The sequence below is a fragment of the Triturus cristatus genome, chromosome 7 (assembly GCF_964204655.1).
Source record: "Triturus cristatus chromosome 7, aTriCri1.1, whole genome shotgun sequence".
NCBI lineage: Eukaryota > Metazoa > Chordata > Amphibia > Caudata > Salamandridae > Triturus > Triturus cristatus.
The window spans coordinates 43,475,981-43,495,662 of record NC_140590.1 but is presented as its reverse complement, the minus strand read 5'-3'; the positions used below and the strand labels follow the sequence as shown (position 1 = coordinate 43,495,662).

The following is a 19,682-nucleotide window of genomic DNA, read 5'->3' as shown; positions in this document are numbered from 1 at the left end:
TAGGTACCCCCGGATTGGGCACAGCGGGGCGCCGGGTGCAGGGGTGCCTTTTGGTGTCTGGAAATCTTACTCTCTGTTGATCGCGGTTGGGGGGGCACCTGGTTCTGAGGCTGCAGGCTTCTTCAGGGGTGTCGAGGGAGGTCCTTGGGTGCCGGACTCGGGGTCACAGTCACCGTGGGGTCGTCCTCGTGGTCTTTGTTCACTCCGGCACAAGCCAGGCTTGGCAGGTGCAGAGTGTGAAGGGTTCACGGTTCCGGGCTGCTGCCAGGGATTAGAAGTAGATTCTGAGTAGAGCCTCTACTCATGGGAGTCCCAGGGGTTGAGAGTCAAAAGGTAGCCAGGTCCTCCGGGGTTTGTGAGGTAGCTGGCCACAAGAGATGCTGGGTTGGAGCAGTGTGAGAAAGTGGCTCTGTATATACTGTTCCCTAATAGGTACAGGGTGTACAGAGTCCACAGTCCCCCAGAGGCTGATAGAGGTCAAAGTTAGGTATGACCTTACTCTCAAAAGTGGTAGCTTGGTCGAGCAGTAAGGCAGTACCAGAGGACAGTGTAAAGCATTTATTGTACACACTCAGTCAGCAAATGGTTTCACACACTCAATAACTGAACTCTAGGCCAATGATTTGTATATATAAAATATATGCTTGTTTTATTTTTAGAACCACAAAGGGGGTAAAAATATACTTTCTCAGAATGAGAGGTTGAATATAAATACTTTTGTTTCAAGCAATAAATTTGTGTAAACAGTCACAGTTGGTTGCAATAAACAATCCTATTTCCTAAACATAACAATGCATTGAGCTCAATGGTAAATTCAGGTTATTTGTAATAAATTACTTTTCAGATTACTTTTGGAATTCCAGGTCTGGATCCTAGAACCAGCCTGGGGTCAGTATTCAGAATCAAGTGATGAAAGTCGACTTAATAACTGTAATGATTTTTAAATAATATTTAGCTATTTCAAAAGTTAGCACTTAGAAAATATTTCACAGAAAACATTCAATGGATCTCTATGGCAAGAAATTCAAATTGCAGGTAGAGTACTTTATCGTTACTTTAGTAATCCAGGACTGGGTGCCTAGACCCAGGACTGGGGTCCTTATCAAAAACAGGTAAGTAATTTCGTTTGCAGAAATGGTACGATTTTAAAAGAATATTTCAAATTTGCAAAAATAGACACTTAGAAGAAATTTCACAGAAAAGCAGACAATGGTTTCCTATGGGAGAAAAATGAGTTAGAGGTAAGTATAGTTGTGAGTACTTTTCAGGGTCAGGGCTGGGCACCAAGATCCAGCACTGGGAGCTCACCCAGGAACAGGTGAGTAAATTCGTTTTTGTCACTTGGCTGATTTTTGGTGAATTTTTACAGTTTTGAAAAGTTCACACTTAGAAGATTTTTGAAGAAAAAGCCAGTCAATGTTACCCTATGAGGAAAATGAAGTTAGCGGTTTAAGGGTAAGTACTCGACTGGCAGAGTTGAAATTCCGGGCATAGACTCAGGGGTCCCCCAGTGTCAGGTAGGTACAGTTGGTTTACCCTCAGCGGTTTCAGGACGGCCGGGTGCAGAGTGAGTTAGGCCCAATGTTATCCTATGAGGGATAGGGGGGCCTTGGTTGGTGGCTGCTGTCTGGCAAGCCACGCGTCTGTGGGAGCTGGGCTCCTGGTCACTTACTCAGGGCAAGTGGGGAAGTAAGTTAGTGTAGAGAGTGCACTGCCAGTGCCACTCGGGCGGCTGGGTGCAGGGTGCTTTTGAGCCTTCGGGCGCTCAATGAAAGTCAATGGGAATGTTCCGGTTTGGAAAAAGGCTGCAGGCTCGGGGACGAGGATGTTTCCGGTGCCACCACCACTTCGAGGGGTAAGTTGGGTAGTTGTAGGTTAGGTGGGTACCCCGGGATTGGGCACAGGGGGCCGCAGGGCGCCGGGTGCAGGGGTGCCTTTTGACGTCGGGAATCTTACCCTCTGGTTGATCGCGGCTGGGGTGGCACTCGGTTCTGAGGCTGCAGGCTTCGTCCAGGATGTCGAGGGGGGTCCTTGGGTGCCGGACTCGGGGTCACAGTCGCCGTGGGGTCGTCCTCAGGGTCTTTGTCCACTCCGGCACTGGCCAGGCTTGGCTGGTGCAGAGTGTGTTGGGTCCGCGGTTCCGGGCTGCTGCCAGGAGTTAGGAATAGGTTTCTCGAGTAGAGCCTCTACTCATGGGAGTCCCAGGGAATCAGAGGTCAAAGGTAGCCAGGTCCTCCGGGGTTTTTGAGGTTGCTGGCCACAAGAGATGCCGCGCTGGAGCAGGAGCAGGTTCGAGGGTCGACAGGCCGGTAGGGCTGGGGCCAAAGCAGTTGGTGTCTTCCTCTTTTTAGCAGCTGCAGGGCAGGTCTTTTTTCTTCTTGCTCTTCTTGTAGGTTTCTATCTGGAATCTGCGGAAGGAAGGTTCAGGGGGCCCCTAAATACTAGATTTAGGGGCGTTACAGGTAGGTGAAGGCCAGGGACCAATGGGTCCTTGTCCTGGGGTGGGTACACCCCCTATCCTGCCTCTCTCCTGTGGGAGGAGGGCAGTAGCCTAATCCTGATAGGGTAGGGCCTCCCATCTTCAAGATGGCGAGAGCCCGGAGATGTGCTTCACCTCGCCTCCCCCACCTGAGGGGTGGGGTGGGCAGGCTGGCACATCCCCTGTCCTTGTATGGGGTTTCCGGCCAAGCTTCCTGCCAGAGTGGGGGGTTGCAGTGGCCTGGGGAAACTCCAACTGGCGGCATGCCTTTGAAGCTTCCCTTTGCTCATCCTGGGGGAGGAGATTTCTCACCTCACCCAGGATGTGCATTGTTGCAGGCCCGGGAGAGCAGGGGCTCTCCCACCCAGGGGTCCAGCAACGTGTCTGCTGTGTGGCAGCCTGGGCAGCCTCAGAGCAGACGTGGATTGTAGGTTAGCTGTAAGGGGGCATCTCTAAGATGCCCTCTGGGGTGCTTAGTACATTAAATCCCACACTGGCATCAGTGTGGGTTTAATGTGCTGAGAAGTTTGATACCAAACTTCCCAGTCTTCAGTGTTGCCATTATGGTGCTGTGGAGTTCGTGTTTGACGAGCTCTCAGCACCATGTACTTGTAAAAGGCAGCACTGTACTTACAGTGCCCAGGAATGGACCTGGGTACTGTAGGGGCACAGGGCTCCTGCTCCTGTGCCCACACCATAGGCATAAGGCACCCAGCTAGAGGGGTGGCTTACATATGCCTTGGCAGTATAGGTAATGGGCATGGCACACAGAGATGTGTGCCATGTCGACTCTTTGTTTTGTCCTGCACCCAGACACTCAGCCTGCAAAGGCAGTGTGTGTGTGTAAGGGTACAGGGCCTCTAAGGGTGGCACAAGGAGTGCTGCAGCCCTTAGAGGCCTTCCCTGGTCACAAGGCCCTGGGTACCTAGGGTACCATTTACCAGGGGCTGACATGTGGCCAGGGTTTGCCAATTGGGAGTTTGTGTGTTTTAAGGAAGGAACATAGGCCCTGGGCACCTGATTGGCAGGAGCCCAGGGCACAACAAGGAAAAGTGCATCAGCTATTAGGCAAAAAAAGGGGGGGTTACTGCAACAGAAACCCACTTTCTCACACAAGCCCCCCCCAGCCCAAAGGCCAGGAGACTTCTGCCAAAGCTGGGAGAGTCTACCTAGTCTTTCAGGCGAGGAAGAGTTGGGGAAGTGGTTTGAAAGTTGCAGGGCCTACTCTGCCTTACATCCTTCTGCCTAGGTCAATCCCTTTGGGGAGCTGGCCTGTCTTATTAGTTTCAGGACCTAACTCCCAAGGCTCCTCTCCTTGTCTTTTACTGTCCTGGTCCCATCTTTCTATTTTGGGTTTAGAGGTGTATACCTCGGTAGTTTCTAACTTAGCCAGGGCTAGGCCCAGCTTACCCACAGAGGCTACCCACAGCTTGAGCAACCCCACCATGACCAATAAGGTCAGGGGGCCTGACTTGCTATTTGGCAGGGGGTTAGGCCACCATGCCAAGGATAGGGCTGCCATGAAGGCTAACACCCAGCAGAGGCTGCTGACAGCTGTCAGTGCCCAGTACCATACCTTTAGCTCCTGACTGGCAAGTGAGGGGGCTATTTTATAGTTCTCTTTGGGTCCTGGCTGTTGGTCTGTTTGAGGATAGGGGGTCCCTACTCTTGGTAGGGAACACCCCTCCTCTACCCCTTGTTCTGCCACCTGAGGAGCCACTAATTCAGGCTGGACAGTTGCCTGACTAGTCAGGTCTTGCTGTTGGCTAGGGGGGGCTTTACCAGTGCCATTGTGGGAGTTTTCCCTTACTGGGATAGCATCTCCCTGGCTCTCTGGAACTGTGGCTAACAGTTGCCCACCTTTCCTACCCTGTTTCTTCTCACTCTTTTGGGACTCAGCTGCACTGACTGCAGGTTGAGCCCCCACAGGTTCTTTGGGCGAGGCCTGGCATTGGGCCAGCACCTCTCTTTGGCTCAGTTCCACATCTAAGTGATCATTCCCCAAGAGACAATCAAGGGGGAGGTTTTTACTGACTATCACTTTCCTCCATCTAAGGGACCCAGCTGTGGCTAGGGGCACTATAGCCACAGGCCTAACAGTGACTCCCCCTGGGACAGTTCTTACCCTTCTTGTTTCCCCTGAGACATATTGGTGTGGGAATACCAACCTGTCATGTACCACAGTGTGACTGGCACAGGTATCTCTCAGGGCAGTGGCTGGGATTCCATTCACCAGTAGGTGGTGGAAGTGTCTACTTCCTTCTGGGATCTCCAGCTTGCTTCTTGGGCCCATTCCCCAGTTGAAAGCTAGGAGGACTTCCTCATCTGAGGACCCTCCCTCCCAAGCTACACTGGCAACCCCTGGGGCTACACTAGTCACCCCTGGAGCTGTACTGGGAACCTTATTTTTAGGACAGCTAGAGTCCTGGGTGTGGTGTCCAGCCTTCTGACAGTTGAAACACCATATTCTGTTGGGATCCCAATTCTTACCTTGGTACCCTGGTTTAGTTTGTGAGGTGTCTTTGGGCCCACCCTCCTGGTCAGGTTTTTGGGGGGCTACCTGGGACTCCTTTCTTTTATCCACAAGGGGTTCACTCTCTTTCTTCTGGGGAGGTTTTGGGACCCCTTGGTTCTGGTCCCTCCCAGTGAACGTCCTAGTCACCCTAGTCTTGACCCAGTGGTCTGCTCTTTTTCCCAATTCTTGGGGGGGATTTTAGACCTAGGTCTACCAAATGCTGATGCAACTTTTCATTTGTGCAGTTACTCAAAATATGTTCCTTCATGAATAAATTGTACAATCCAGTAAAATCCTGCACACCATGTCCAGCTAACCAACCATCCAGTGTCTTCACTGAGAAATCTACAAAATCAATCCAGGACTGGGTCTGGGTTTTGTGAGCCCCCCTGAATCTAATTCTATACTCCTCAGTGGTGAATCCAAATCCCTCAATCAGAGCTTTCTTCATGAGGTCATAGGATCCTGCTTCTGGCCCAGAGAGAGTCAGAAGCCTGTCCCTGCAGTTACCAGAGAACAGTTCCCACAGGAGTGCCCCCCAGAGAGGTTTCTTTACTTTCCTGATATCACAAGCCCTCTCAAAGGCTGTGAACCATTTGGTGATATCATCACCTTCCTCAAATTTAGGGACAATCCCTTTGGGGATTTTAAGGTCAGAAGTTTCCTCCCTATCCTTGTTTTTATTATTGCTGCCACCATTGATGGGTGCTAAACCCATCTCTCTCCTTTCCTTTTCTAGAGCCAGGAGCCTGGACTCTAGATCTATTCTTTTGGCCAGCCTCATAAGGCTGTCCTCTTCACTGGGGGGACCCCCAGTGTTGTCTCTGGGACCAGAGCCACCTGTGTGGTCTCTAGGTGCCCAGAGGCTATGTCTTGAGTTGGAGGGTATGGGTGCCATCTCCTCCCTAGGGAATAGTATGGGGAGGTTGCTGTCCTCCTCCCCTGTTTCCCTTTCCTCATCTGACTGGCCATCACCATGTTCAGATGGGTGGTCTTTAGCATACTCAGCCAGGAGCTCCTGGAGCCCTTGTTTGGTTGGATGCTGACCCATTTGTAAATCTTTGAGTTTACATAAGGACCTCAATTCCTTGAAAGACAAGTGTAAGTAAGGTGTGAGGTCGAGCTCCTCCATCAGGTCCATGTTATTATTATCACTAATAGCTGGGTTTGTTTGAGACATTCTAACCTGACAGTTCTAACCCTCTACCCTGACTATAGTGACTTTTATTTTTCTAAAAATTCTAATGGGACTTAAGCAAGGCCCTAGCAAGACTTTTAGTAATTTTGGAAAAACCAATCAGAATTCTAAAGGCAATTTTTAAGAGTTCTGTCGTGTGATCAGATGGTAACCAAGTAGTCCAACAAATGCAAGTTTGTATCCCACCGCTGATCCACCAATGTGAGAAAGTGGCTCTGTATATACTGTTCCCTAATAGGTACAGGGTGTACAGAGTCCACAGTCCCCCAGAGGCTGATAGAGGTCAAAGTTAGGTATGACCTTACTCTCAAAAGTGGTAGCTTGGTCGAGCAGTAAGGCAGTACCAGAGGACAGTGTAAAGCATTTATTGTACACACTCAGTCAGCAAATGGTTTCACACACTCAATAACTGAACTCTAGGCCAATGATTTGTATATATAAAATATATGCTTGTTTTATTTTTAGAACCACAAAGGGGGTAAAAATATACTTTCTCAGAATGAGAGGTTGAATATAAATACTTTTGTTTCAAGCAATAAATTTGTGTAAACAGTCACAGTTGGTTGCAATAAACAATCCTATTTCCTAAACATAACAATGCATTGAGCTCAATGGTAAATTCAGGTTATTTGTAATAAATTACTTTTCAGATTACTTTTGGAATTCCAGGTCTGGATCCTAGAACCAGCCTGGGGTCAGTATTCAGAATCAAGTGATGAAAGTCGACTTAATAACTGTAATGATTTTTAAATAATATTTAGCTATTTCAAAAGTTAGCACTTAGAAAATATTTCACAGAAAACATTCAATGGATCTCTATGGCAAGAAATTCAAATTGCAGGTAGAGTACTTTATCGTTACTTTAGTAATCCAGGACTGGGTGCCTAGACCCAGGACTGGGGTCCTTATCAAAAACAGGTAAGTAATTTCGTTTGCAGAAATGGTACGATTTTAAAAGAATATTTCAAATTTGCAAAAATAGACACTTAGAAGAAATTTCACAGAAAAGCAGACAATGGTTTCCTATGGGAGAAAAATGAGTTAGAGGTAAGTATAGTTGTGAGTACTTTTCAGGGTCAGGGCTGGGCACCAAGATCCAGCACTGGGAGCTCACCCAGGAACAGTTGAGTAAATTCGTTTTTGTCACTTGGCTGATTTTTGGTGAATTTTTACAGTTTTGAAAAGTTCACACTTAGAAGATTTTTGAAGAAAAAGCCAGTCAATGTTACCCTATGAGGAAAATGAAGTTAGCGGTTTAAGGGTAAGTACTCGACTGGCAGAGTTGAAATTCCGGGCATAGACTCAGGGGTCCCCCAGTGTCAGGTAGGTACAGTTGGTTCACCCTCAGCGGTTTCAGGACGGCCGGGTGCAGAGTGAGTTAGGCCCAATGTTATCCTATGAGGGATAGGGGGGCCTTGGTTGGTGGCTGCTGTCTGGCAAGCCACGCGTCTGTGGGAGCTGGGCTCCTGGTCACTTACTCAGGGCAAGTGGGGAAGTAAGTTAGTGTAGAGAGTGCACTGCCAGGGCCACTCGGGCGGCTGGGTGCAGGGTGCTTTTGAGCCTTCGGGCGCTCAATGAAAGTCAATGGGAATGTTCCGGTTTGGAAAAAGGCTGCAGGCTCGGGGACGAGGATGTTTCCGGTGCCACCACCACTTCGAGGGGTAAGTTGGGTAGTTGTAGGTTAGGTGGGTACCCCGGGATTGGGCACAGGGGGCCGCAGGGCGCCGGGTGCAGGGGTGCCTTTTGACGTCGGGAATCTTACCCTCTGGTTGATCGCGGCTGGGGTGGCACTCGGTTCTGAGGCTGCAGGCTTCGTCCAGGATGTCGAGGGGGGTCCTTGGGTGCCGGACTCGGGGTCACAGTCGCCGTGGGGTCGTCCTCAGGGTCTTTGTCCACTCCGGCACTGGCCAGGCTTGGCTGGTGCAGAGTGTGTTGGGTCCGCGGTTCCGGGCTGCTGCCAGGAGTTAGGAATAGGTTTCTCGAGTAGAGCCTCTACTCATGGGAGTCCCAGGGAATCGGAGGTCAAAGGTAGCCAGGTCCTCCGGGGTTTTTGAGGTTGCTGGCCACAAGAGATGCCGCGCTGGAGCAGGAGCAGGTTCGAGGGTCGACAGGCCGGTAGGGCTGGGGCCAAAGCAGTTGGTGTCTTCCTCTTTTTAGCAGCTGCAGGGCAGGTCTTTTTTCTTCTTGCTCTTCTTGTAGGTTTCTATCTGGAATCTGCGGAAGGAAGGTTCAGGGGGCCCCTAAATACTAGATTTAGGGGCGTTACAGGTAGGTGAAGGCCAGGGACCAATGGGTCCTTGTCCTGGGGTGGGTACACCCCCTATCCTGCCTCTCTCCTGTGGGAGGAGGGCAGTAGCCTAATCCTGATAGGGTAGGGCCTCCCATCTTCAAGATGGCGAGAGCCCGGAGATGTGCTTCACCTCGCCTCCCCCACCTGAGGGGTGGGGTGGGCAGGCTGGCACATCCCCTGTCCTTGTATGGGGTTTCCGGCCAAGCTTCCTGCCAGAGTGGGGGGTTGCAGTGGCCTGGGGAAACTCCAACTGGCGGCATGCCTTTGAAGCTTCCCTTTGCTCATCCTGGGGGAGGAGATTTCTCACCTCACCCAGGATGTGCATTGTTGCAGGCCCGGGAGAGCAGGGGCTCTCCCACCCAGGGGTCCAGCAACGTGTCTGCTGTGTGGCAGCCTGGGCAGCCTCAGAGCAGACGTGGATTGTAGGTTAGCTGTAAGGGGGCATCTCTAAGATGCCCTCTGGGGTGCTTAGTACATTAAATCCCACACTGGCATCAGTGTGGGTTTAATGTGCTGAGAAGTTTGATACCAAACTTCCCAGTCTTCAGTGTTGCCATTATGGTGCTGTGGAGTTCGTGTTTGACGAGCTCTCAGCACCATGTACTTGTAAAAGGCAGCACTGTACTTACAGTGCCCAGGAATGGACCTGGGTACTGTAGGGGCACAGGGCTCCTGCTCCTGTGCCCACACCATAGGCATAAGGCACCCAGCTAGAGGGGTGGCTGACATATGCCTTGGCAGTATAGGTAATGGGCATGGCACACAGAGATGTGTGCCATGTCGACTCTTTGTTTTGTCCTGCACCCAGACACTCAGCCTGCAAAGGCAGTGTGTGTGTGTAAGGGTACAGGGCCTCTAAGGGTGGCACAAGGAGTGCTGCAGCCCTTAGAGGCCTTCCCTGGTCACAAGGCCCTGGGTACCTAGGGTACCATTTACCAGGGGCTGACATGTGGCCAGGGTTTGCCAATTGGGAGTTTGTGTGTTTTAAGGAAGGAACATAGGCCCTGGGCACCTGATTGGCAGGAGCCCAGGGCACAACAAGGAAAAGTGCATCAGCTATTAGGCAAAAAAAGGGGGGGTTACTGCAACAGAAACCCACTTTCTCACAAGCAGGAGCAGGTTCGAGGGTCGACAGGCCGGTTGGGCTGGTGCCAAAGCAGTTGGTGTCTTCCTCTTCTTAGCAGCTGCAGGGCAGGTCTTGTTTCTTCTAGCTCTTCTTCAGATTTCAAAATCTGGAATCTGGGGAAGGAAGGTTCAGGGTGCCCCTAAATACTAGATTTAGGGGTGTTACAGGTAGGTGAAGGGCAGGGACCAATGGGTCCCTGTAATGGGGTGGGTACACCCCCTATCCTGCCTCTCTCCTGTGGGAGGGGGGCAGTAGCCTAGTCCTTACTGGGCAGGGCTTCCCATCTTCAAGATGGCGAGAGCCCGGAGCTGTGCTTCACTTCGCCTCCCCCACCTGAGGGGTGGGATTGGCAGGCTGGCACATCCCCTGTCCTTATTTGGGGTTTCTGGCCAAGCTTCCCGCCAGAGTGGGGGGTTGCAGTGGCCTGGGGAAGCTCACAGAGGCGGCATGCCTTTGAAGCTTCCCCCTACCCATCCTGGGGGAGGAGATTTAGCACCTCGCCCAGGATGTGCATTGTTGCAGACCCAGGAGAGCTGGGGCTTTCCTACCCAGGGGTCCAGCAACATGTCTGCTGTGTGGCAGCCTAGGCAGCCTCAGAACAGACGTGGATTGTAGGGTAGGTTTCAGGGGGCATCTCTAAGATGCCCTCTGGGGTGCTTGGTACATTAAATCCCACACTGGCATCAGTGTGGGTTTAATGTGCTGAGAAGTTTGATACCAAACTACTCAGTCTTCAGTGTTGCCATTATGGTGCTGTGGAGTTCATGTTTGACGAGCTCCCAGCACCATATACTCTTAAATTGCAGCACTGCACTTACAGGACCCAGGAATGGACCTGGGCACTGTAGGGGCACAGGGCTCCTGCTCCTGTGCCCACACCATTGGCATAGGGCACCCAGCTAGAGGAGTGGCTGATGTATGCCATGTCGACTCTTTTGTTTTGTCTTGTACCCAGACACTCAGCCTGCAAGGGCAGTGTGTGTGTGTGTGTGTGTGTGTGTGTAAGGGTACAGGGCCTCTAAGGGTGGCACAATGAGTGCTGCAGCCCTTAGAGGCCTTCCCTGGTCACAAGGCCCTGGGTACGTAGGGTACCATTTACCCTATTTGTGTTTTGTGTTTTAGGGAAGGAACATAGGCGCTGGGCACCTGATTGGCAGGAGTCCAGGGCACACTCAGTCAAAGTACATTCAGCAATTCAGCAAAAAGTGGGGGCATACCATGCAAGAAAGATGGCACTTTCTCACAGCTAGGTAGAATGATCTGGGAGTTGCACTGAGGTTAGCATTGTGTGAAGAGCCTGGTTTTTATAGGTTTCCTAAAAATGGACCGTGATGGCTGAAGTCGGAGCGAGACAGGGAGGGAGTTCCATAATTTGGCTGCCAAGAATGAAAAGCATTTGCCTCCACAACTAACCCTCTTTGTCTTGGGAGGAAGGACCAGCCAGGAGTCCATGGACCTTAAACAGCGCGACGGGATGTAGCGGGGAATAATGATTATACATCTTCCGCCCCACCTCCATAGAGGGCTTTGTGCACAAGGCAAAGACCCATCGTCTCACCGGAATCCAGTGTAGTAGTTTAATGCTGGCTGAGGTGGAGTGATGCTTAGGTAGACCATACAAAACTCGGGCTGCAGCATTTTGAAGTGACTGAAGCTTGTTAAGCTGATTCACTCCAGCGCCCAAATAAAGTACGTTGCAATAATCTATCCTTGACAGAATAAGGGCGCCAACCACCGTTTTCCTGAGGGAAAGCGGAATGAAGGGGAGAATGTTACGCAATATCTTAAGAGTAAAAAAGCAGGCAGAGACCACTTGGTTAATTTGGGGGCACAGGTGAGATCCTTATCGATGAGAAAACCGAGATTTCTGGCCTTGGCCACCGGCAATGGACAGGTACCGGCTTCAGGAGGCCACCAGCATTGGGTCCAGATTAAAGGTTTCTTGCCAAATTCTAGGATCTCAGTTTTTTCGGTGTAAAGCTTTAAGAAGTTGACCCTCATCCATGACATCACAGAGGAAAGACAGTCACGGAACCGCTCGGCTGACATACTTTAATTTTGAGTAACCGACACCATCAGTTGTGTGTCATCGGCGTAGGATACAAGCACTAGGCCATCACTCTTGATCAGTCTGGCCAGAGGTGTTACGTAGATGTTGAAAAGGGTGGGCAAAAGTGCCGAACCCTGGGGGACTCCACTCGGGAGGGAGAACCGTTCCGATATCAAACCTTCCCAATGTATTATTTGTTCTCTAGAGTCGAGGAAAGAAGTGAGAATGGACAGGGCCTTGCCGTTGACTCCCACGGACTGCAGCCTATTTAGTAGCACTGTGTGGTTTACAGTGTCAAACGCTGCCGTGAGGTCTAGCAATATTATGGCTGCCCTGCCACCGTCATCCAACACCCTTCGAATCTCCTCTGTTGCCATGATCAGGGCAGATCCATTGGATTGTCGAGCTCTGAACCCATGCTGGGTGGAATCCAGCAAGTTATTTTCCTCAAGGTAGGTAGTCAAATCCAGATTAATGGCTTTCTCCAAGACCTTGGAGGTCGGAGGGAAACAGGAGATGGGGCGATAATTTTTCGCCTCCAAAGGTTCAAGTGATGTTTTTTTTAATATAGGCCTAATACAGGCCATTTTCCATCCTGCTGGAAAGGTCCCTGTTTCGATAACTAGATTTAACAAAGTGGTCAGCGCTGCGCCTACCTCATTCGCAGCTAGATGTAAAATGTATGGGGGACAAGGGTCAAGTGGAGATCCTGACTTAGTTAGTGAAAGTAGGTCTACCACTTGATTTTCATCCAGACTGGTGAAATGGGTTAGACTACCATGGCGGGAATGTCTTTCCCATGTCTCTAGGAGGTTCGGACCAAAGTAAGGGCAGCGAGCTGATTACTTCTGTGTGGGTACTGTTTGTAAAAATACCGTCCAAGGTGTGTCCGGCCTGATGAGTGGGTTCCTGCACAATTTGTGTCAATCCAAAACTGGCTAGGGTATCTATTAAATTAGAAGTATCCGAATTATTCGTTGCCTCTAAGTGAAAATTAAAGTCCCCCAGCAGCGTAAAGGGATCCGCATTGAGGCAGGACTCGATGCGAGTTTGCAAAGTAGTAATGAAGGGGAGCCTAGGTCCCGGGGGTCTATATACTAAAATTCCTTCGAAGCTTTCCATATTGTTTAGTTTTATGCTCAAAAACATGGCCTCTGCATCCAGAAGTGGCTCTGGTGTCATTCTCACCTTATAGCATGCTATATAAATTAGGGCGATCCCACCCCCCTTAGTCCCTGTCCTGTCCATATTAGTGACAAAATAGTCCAATGGGACTACATAATTCCAGCCAGGGTTGCTCGTATCGTTTGCCCACGTTTCCAGGTCTGGATTTTCAAGTTGAATAAGACACTTCAGGTCATTTTTGTGTTTCATTACTGACCTGGCATTAATCAGAACACAGTTAATAGTTTTAGCGCATTTTGTGGTTGTTTTTTTATTTGGAGCATTGGGGTACAAGAGCGGCCCGTCCTGTGCAGGATTAGACAACCTAGTATTATTCAGCTGAGAATCTTGCCTAGGCCTATGCATATTCGAGGAGCTTGGCTCTGCACCGATAGTAATGCATCTGGGGGAAGATGTTAAAATCCATCTTTCCTCTCAAAGCAGGGCACTCACCGAGGTTGCGGGACAGAAGCTCGTCACGTGTGTAAGCCAGCCTGGAAATTTGAGCTGGGGTTCTGGCGCTGGTCACGCTCCGAGTGCCGACGGGCTTGCCTTCGGGCGCAGATCGTAGTAAAGAGACTTCGTTCCCATACCATCTCCTTTATAAGAAAAAGTCTCCGGTCCGTCCTCTGCCTTTGGGCCAAGGTTGGCACAGAGAAAAGGTTTTGAGCACCCTGCCTTCGGGCTCGGCGCAGAGACATTAACATCAGCCTTCCAGCCCGGCTCTACCCGTCCCCTCGCCGACGCGTCCAAAGCGAAACACCTTCTGGTTTCCGTGCCACCGTTGCGTAAACCTAAATCTTCGGAGCCAAAATGTTTGACGCAAGAACCGGCATCTATATAAAGTACCGCAATTAAAAAGCATTGTATCGAAAATCCACCTTCGGATCCGAAACAGAAGGAAATCATGATTAGTCCTGAAACTGGACATATTCATGCCAAACGTCCTGAAAAGAGGAAAATGGGCTTACCAGAGGACTACCACATTTCTTTAAAGAAGAAAAATTTGGCCACTAAACCTTCTCCTCCTTATATTGCACCTTTTTCACCCATTCATTAAGATTTGATTATTACACCTACACATTCCCCTCCACCACCATTACCTGACTCACAGGATACAGGGGATAGGGATATAGATGACTATGCACCACAAGATACACAACCGGATCCTGATCCATGGGACCATTATAATGTACCTCAACCAGATAATGACCCTGACTTATATCCATCTAGGCCTTCACCTCCAGATGATAACATTGGGTACATTGAGCTTCTTAATAGGGCCGCCCAATATCATGGAGTAGAGTTTCATAAGGAGAGGAGGATTCTTTTGTTAGAGACACTGAGTTCTTCTTAAAGGGCTACATAAACATTACCAATGTTAAAGGTGTTGCTCAAACACACAGGATATCTTTAAAGATCCTGTGAGCTAGGATCATTACTCCCAGGCTCGAGAAAAAATACAGAGCTGCAACTAATGACCCTGTGTATATCAAAGGTCAGTTACCCTTCGACTCTCAGGTCGGTTTCAATGCTCGTAAAAGAGCTAACTCTTAAACAACAGGGGATGCCCCTCCTGATAAGGAGTCCAAATTATTAAACACTTCGGGGAAAAAGGATAGCCTCACAAGCAGCTAATAACTGGCGCATTGCCAATGCCCAAGCATTGTTGGCAAGTTGCATGATAGAGCTCATTATGACGAACTCGAAAAGCTCATTGAATTCCTTCCGGATGGGCATAAGACTAAAGCCAGTGACCTTATTCAAGAAGGCAATTTAATAACTTACACCTCTTTCAGGTGCGTGTTAGATCAGGCAGATACTGCAGCTCGGGCAGTAAACACTAGTGTACAACTCCGTAGACATGCTTGGCTAAGGATTTTGGGTTTCAAACCTGACGTACAAGCCTCTATTCTTAATCAACCTTTTGATAAAGATCATCTCTTTGGTCCAGCTGTAGATATATCATTAGAAAAGATGAAAAAAGATACCCAAGTTGCTAAATCCATGGGAGCCTTTCATTCACCGTCTAACAGGGGTTCCTTTCGTCGTTCGTTCTATAGGGGCGGCTCCAAAACTGTATCTACATAAAATCCCTCCTCCTGTTATAAGGGCAACAATCAATCACACTCTTCAAGAGGTTATTTTAGAGGAGGATATAGAAAAAACAACGGCAAGGGAAGGGGAAGAGGTAATATAACACGCACCTCCCCTGCAAACAACAAGCAGTGACTTTTTTCCCCATACCCCGATCATCCCACTCCTGTCGGGGGACGCCTTTCACAATTTCTACTCATTTGGAATACGATTACATCAGACAAATGGGTTCTACAAATTATCCAATCTGGTTATTGCCTGGAGCTTACAAACACTCCACCGAATATTCCTCCAAGGTCGGACCTCTTGTCACAAGAACATCTCACCCTTCTAAAGCAAGAGGTTCTTTCTCTGTTGCAAAAAGGGCCATAGAACCAGTCCCTTTACAATACAAAGGAACAGGAGTGTACTCCCTCTACTTCCTAATTCCCAAAAAGGACGGCTCTCTCAGGCCTATATTGGACCTCAGAGAACTAAAGCCAGTCGGACCATTTTCATATGGTAACACTTAAACAAGTGCTTCCTCTCCTTCAGCAAGGCGACTTTCTATCCACTCTGGATTTAAAGGATGCTTACTTTCATTTTCCAATACACCCTGCGCACCACAAATACCTCAGGTTTGTGGTAGCAGGCTAACATTATCAATTCAAAGTCCTTCCCTTCGGAGTGACAACTGCTCCCAGGGTTTTCACAAAATGTTTGGCAGTAGACGCAGCCCACCAAAGAAGACAACCGGTTCAAGTCTTCCCATACTTAGACGACTGGCTCATAAAGGCCAGCTCGCACAACAGCTGTCTGCGTCACACGCACAAGACTGTGTAACTCCTTCACCAACTAGGATTTACAGTAAATCAGACCAAATCCCATATCCAACCATCCATGTCTCAAGACTGTCTAGGAGCTACTATAGACTCACAAAGTGCTCTAGCATATACCCAACTCCGGCCAGAATCAAAAATATTTAGAACCTAATGTCTCAGTTCCAGCCTCAACACATCTTACCAGCTTGAGTGTTCATGCAATTACTGGGAATGATGGCGTCTTGCATTTTCATAGTACCCTACGCACGACTTCAGATGCACCCCCTACAAGGATGCTTTGCATGTCAGTGGAACCAGGCTCAAGGTCAGTTATCATATCTAGTGTTGGTAGACTGCCGCACCCATCACTCTCTGCAGTGGTGGAACACACAAAATTTTTTGAAAGGGCGGCCCTTCAGCGACCTGCATGTGGCGCTCCCAACAAAAACAGCTTCATAAAAATCATCTAGAACTGCTTGCGATTCTTTTGGCTTTGAAAGCATCTCGAGTTCAGCTAGTACGCAAGACTGTGCTAATTCGTACAGACAACATGACAGCCATGTACTACATTAAAAAACAGGGGGCGACACACTCCCTCCAACTGTCCCACTTAGCCCAGGACATCTGGAGGTGGGCCATTCATCACAAGATCTATCTCCTAGCAGAACACCTCCCAGGAGTAGACAATCAGATGGCAGACCTGCTAAGTCGCCAGACACAGCAAGTCCGCGAATGGGAACTACATCCTCAAGTTCTCCTCCCATTCTTTCAAATGTGGGGCTTTCCAGACATGGACCTCTTCGCCACGCACCTAAACGCAAAATGCCCAAACTTCGCGTCCAGGTATCCACACCCATTGTCCAAAGGCAATGCACTATGGATGAACTGGTCAGGGATATTTGCTTACGCTCTTCCGCCTCCCCCACTCATTCCATCAGTGGTTCAGAAACACAAACAAGTGTTGCATTATCAGTAACATTACTGTAATCAAGTCAAAGTACATTTACAATTGTAATCCAAACTGTGTTACAATCGGTATATTTACTGCAAAGTACTTGTCACTTACCTGTGTGGAGTTTGAAAACCTAAAGAAAGTCTTTAAAATGGTACTAACAGAACTAACAAACAATTGTACTCATCTGTTTACAGGAAATGTCCTAGTCTAGTATCCAGGTATACTACAAGGTGTGAGAAAAGTAATCTCAAATGTAATTTACCTGTAATCTTATTGAAAATCCTATACAAAGTATATGTACTGTATTTACAAAGCATTGCATTTCTCAGAAACAATACTGTAAGTCAAAACAAAGTGCATTTACAATTGCAATCCAAAATGTGTTACAAACTGCATATTTACCGCAAAGCACTTCTCACTTACCTGTGCCAGGCTTGCTTGGTCCTAGGAAGTAAAAAACTAAAAGAATATTTTTTATACCAAAACAATTGGTCTGAAGTTAAGTCTTTGAGTGTGTGAATTCATTAGGTGACTGAGTGTGTACAACAAATGCTTAACACTGTCCTCTGCTAATGCCTTACTGCGCGACCGCTCTACCACAAATAGAGAGTGAGGTGATATCTAACTTTACCTCTGCCTACCTTTGAGGGATCCACGGCCAAAATAGAAATTCTGCTGTTTGGTGCTGCACTAACTTCTTGGTCCCCTGAGTGAAGGCTGACAGCGTTTGGCCCCCCTCTTCTCCAACTTCGGTGGCAGAAAATCTAGGGGTCCGGCTGGATGTACGGTTATCGATGAAGGATCAAGTCATGACCACTGCCGGGACCTGCTATCATACCTTGAGACTTTTGCGCAGTGCTCATGTGGCTACCCCTCACTGTATGTAGAACCCTAATTCAGGCTTTGATTATTGGTCGCCTGGACTATTGTAATGCTTTATTGGCATCCGCGAACGAGTCTTTTCTTAGTGGACTGCAGATCATCCAGAATGTGGCTGCTCTCCTAGCTCTTAATAAACCACCAGCACTTCCCCTGGGCCATTACGGAAATCTCTCCATTGGTTTCCAGAGAATAAAGTTTAAGCTCTGTTGCTTCGCTCACAGAGCTCTTTATGGTACTAGCCCGAGCTATATGCCAATAAGTTCAAAGTGTACTGCCCGAACGGGTGTCTCAGATCAGAAGACAAAAGGTTGCTGGTGGTCCCTCGTTTTAAGAAAATACGATCTGGAGGCAAAACTGTTGCTTATTTGGCTCCAAAATACTGGAATTCTCTGTCAGAGGATTTATGTAAATGTCCTAGTCTTGCTCGCTTCAGAAAACTCCTGAAGACTGAATTATTCAAGGCTTGAGCTATAGGAATCTGTACCTGACTGTCCTGATTTCTATGTTAGCGCGGAGATACCCCTTCGGGGGTGATTCCTGCGCTCTATAAATTCACTACATACATACATACATACACTGGACTCTGTGCACACTATACCTCACTTTGGTATAGTATATACAGAGCCAGCTTCCACCATTGGCCCTCCTAGGGATTGCCCAAAAGTAAATGTTCCAGTGCATTGTGAGAAACGTAGTCCTAACCTCCAGCAAGTTTTAGGTGTCTAACTTTGCCTCCAGGACTTTCGGACCTCGAAATATCTTCAAGCTGCCCTTACTGCTGCCAAGGCTTGTTGGTTGTCGGTCCGGCTACCCCTACCTTTGTTCGGCGCTGTAGCTCAAGGGAACTCCGTAGCACCTTCAACCGACCACCTCATTGTCACCGTTGTCGACTTTTTGCATCCGTTTTCTCACCAGCACTGTCTTAAGTGGTAAAACCAGCTCCTCTGCAGCTTTAACACCAGGGACTGCCAGCACAACTCTGCACCGGGGCTGTAAGAGCCAGGTCAAATTCAACTGACTTTCGTGGCCTGGTCGTGGGACCCGCACACCTTAGTCCTCCATGGGTTCCACGCAACCCGACATGCAAGTGAACAATTATCACTAGTGGTTTTTCCCATTGACCACAATGTTAAAGTTTCACAGTAGTGAATTGCACTGATTTATATTTCCTTCTAAAATCCATAACTCTGGTTATACTCATTCGAGTGTGTTGGATTTGGTATCTGAATGTATATAAAAATCTGCTTTATCTTTATAACATGGTGTCGGATTTCTTTCGAGTTGTGTCATTTACTTATCGTCCATGTTGGTATTCTGAAATACTTAACACATGTTTTTCTAGGAAAGCCGGACTGCTCTGTGCCACTGTACCAGGACTGAACAAGGGATTTATTACTGTGAATATAAATTACCTATTTTTGTGTATTGTGAGAGTATTGCATAGTGAAACCTAACTAGCTTTACTGTATTATACTCCACTTTCCAACAGTGGTTTCTGCTGTTAATGGTGACAGCCGATCTGACTGATGTGGCATAGAGGAGATGACGCCCATTTTTGTTCCTCGGACCTGGCTGCTATGGGTGAGGGTGGTAACGCTTGTTTGAGAGTCTTCATTTATGCTTTAGCCTGAGTGAGGGACGGACGTGGTCTGCCTTTGCTCTCTAGGATGGTGTTCATTGATGCCTGAAGCTGATGGGGGTTCTGCGATTTGCTGCTCGCTGTGGAGTCATGGATGATTAGCATGGTGTTGTGTGTGGCAGCTTTAAGGGAGAGTCTGGATAAGGTCAAACCATGTTTGGTGCTGCAGCTCTCATCTGACATCTTTTCTCACTGTTACTTTTCTGGTCTCCACAGAGATGTTATCGGCTACCGCAGTTCTGCTGGACTCCAAAACAAGTGCTGCCATGGTAGGACACCCTTCAGGAGAACGTCCGGTCCATTCTGCCTCTCTAACCCAGCTGACCAGACCTCGAGCCTTTTCCCACAGTGGGATCCACAGCACTGACCGACGAGAGAGGGATAGCCAGGCTCTGCACGAACTCACACAGGTACGCCTCCTGCTCTGGCACTCTCCGTTGGCCCTTGTCTCTCATGATACTGTCCCAATCTCTGCCTTAGTGGTTTA

General features: G+C 48.6%; 1 protein-coding gene across 1 annotated transcript in view; it reads left to right on the top strand.

Annotated features, from left to right (window-relative positions):
• CIC (capicua transcriptional repressor) overlaps window positions 1-19,682 on the top strand; it is a 786,494-nt gene that overhangs the window by 376,134 nt on the left and 390,678 nt on the right. Inside the window, exon 8 of the mRNA XM_085615585.1 lies at window positions 19,412-19,605. Within this exon, the coding sequence (XP_085471711.1) occupies window positions 19,412-19,605 (194 nt within the window). The remainder of the gene's footprint in view (window positions 1-19,411; window positions 19,606-19,682) is intronic.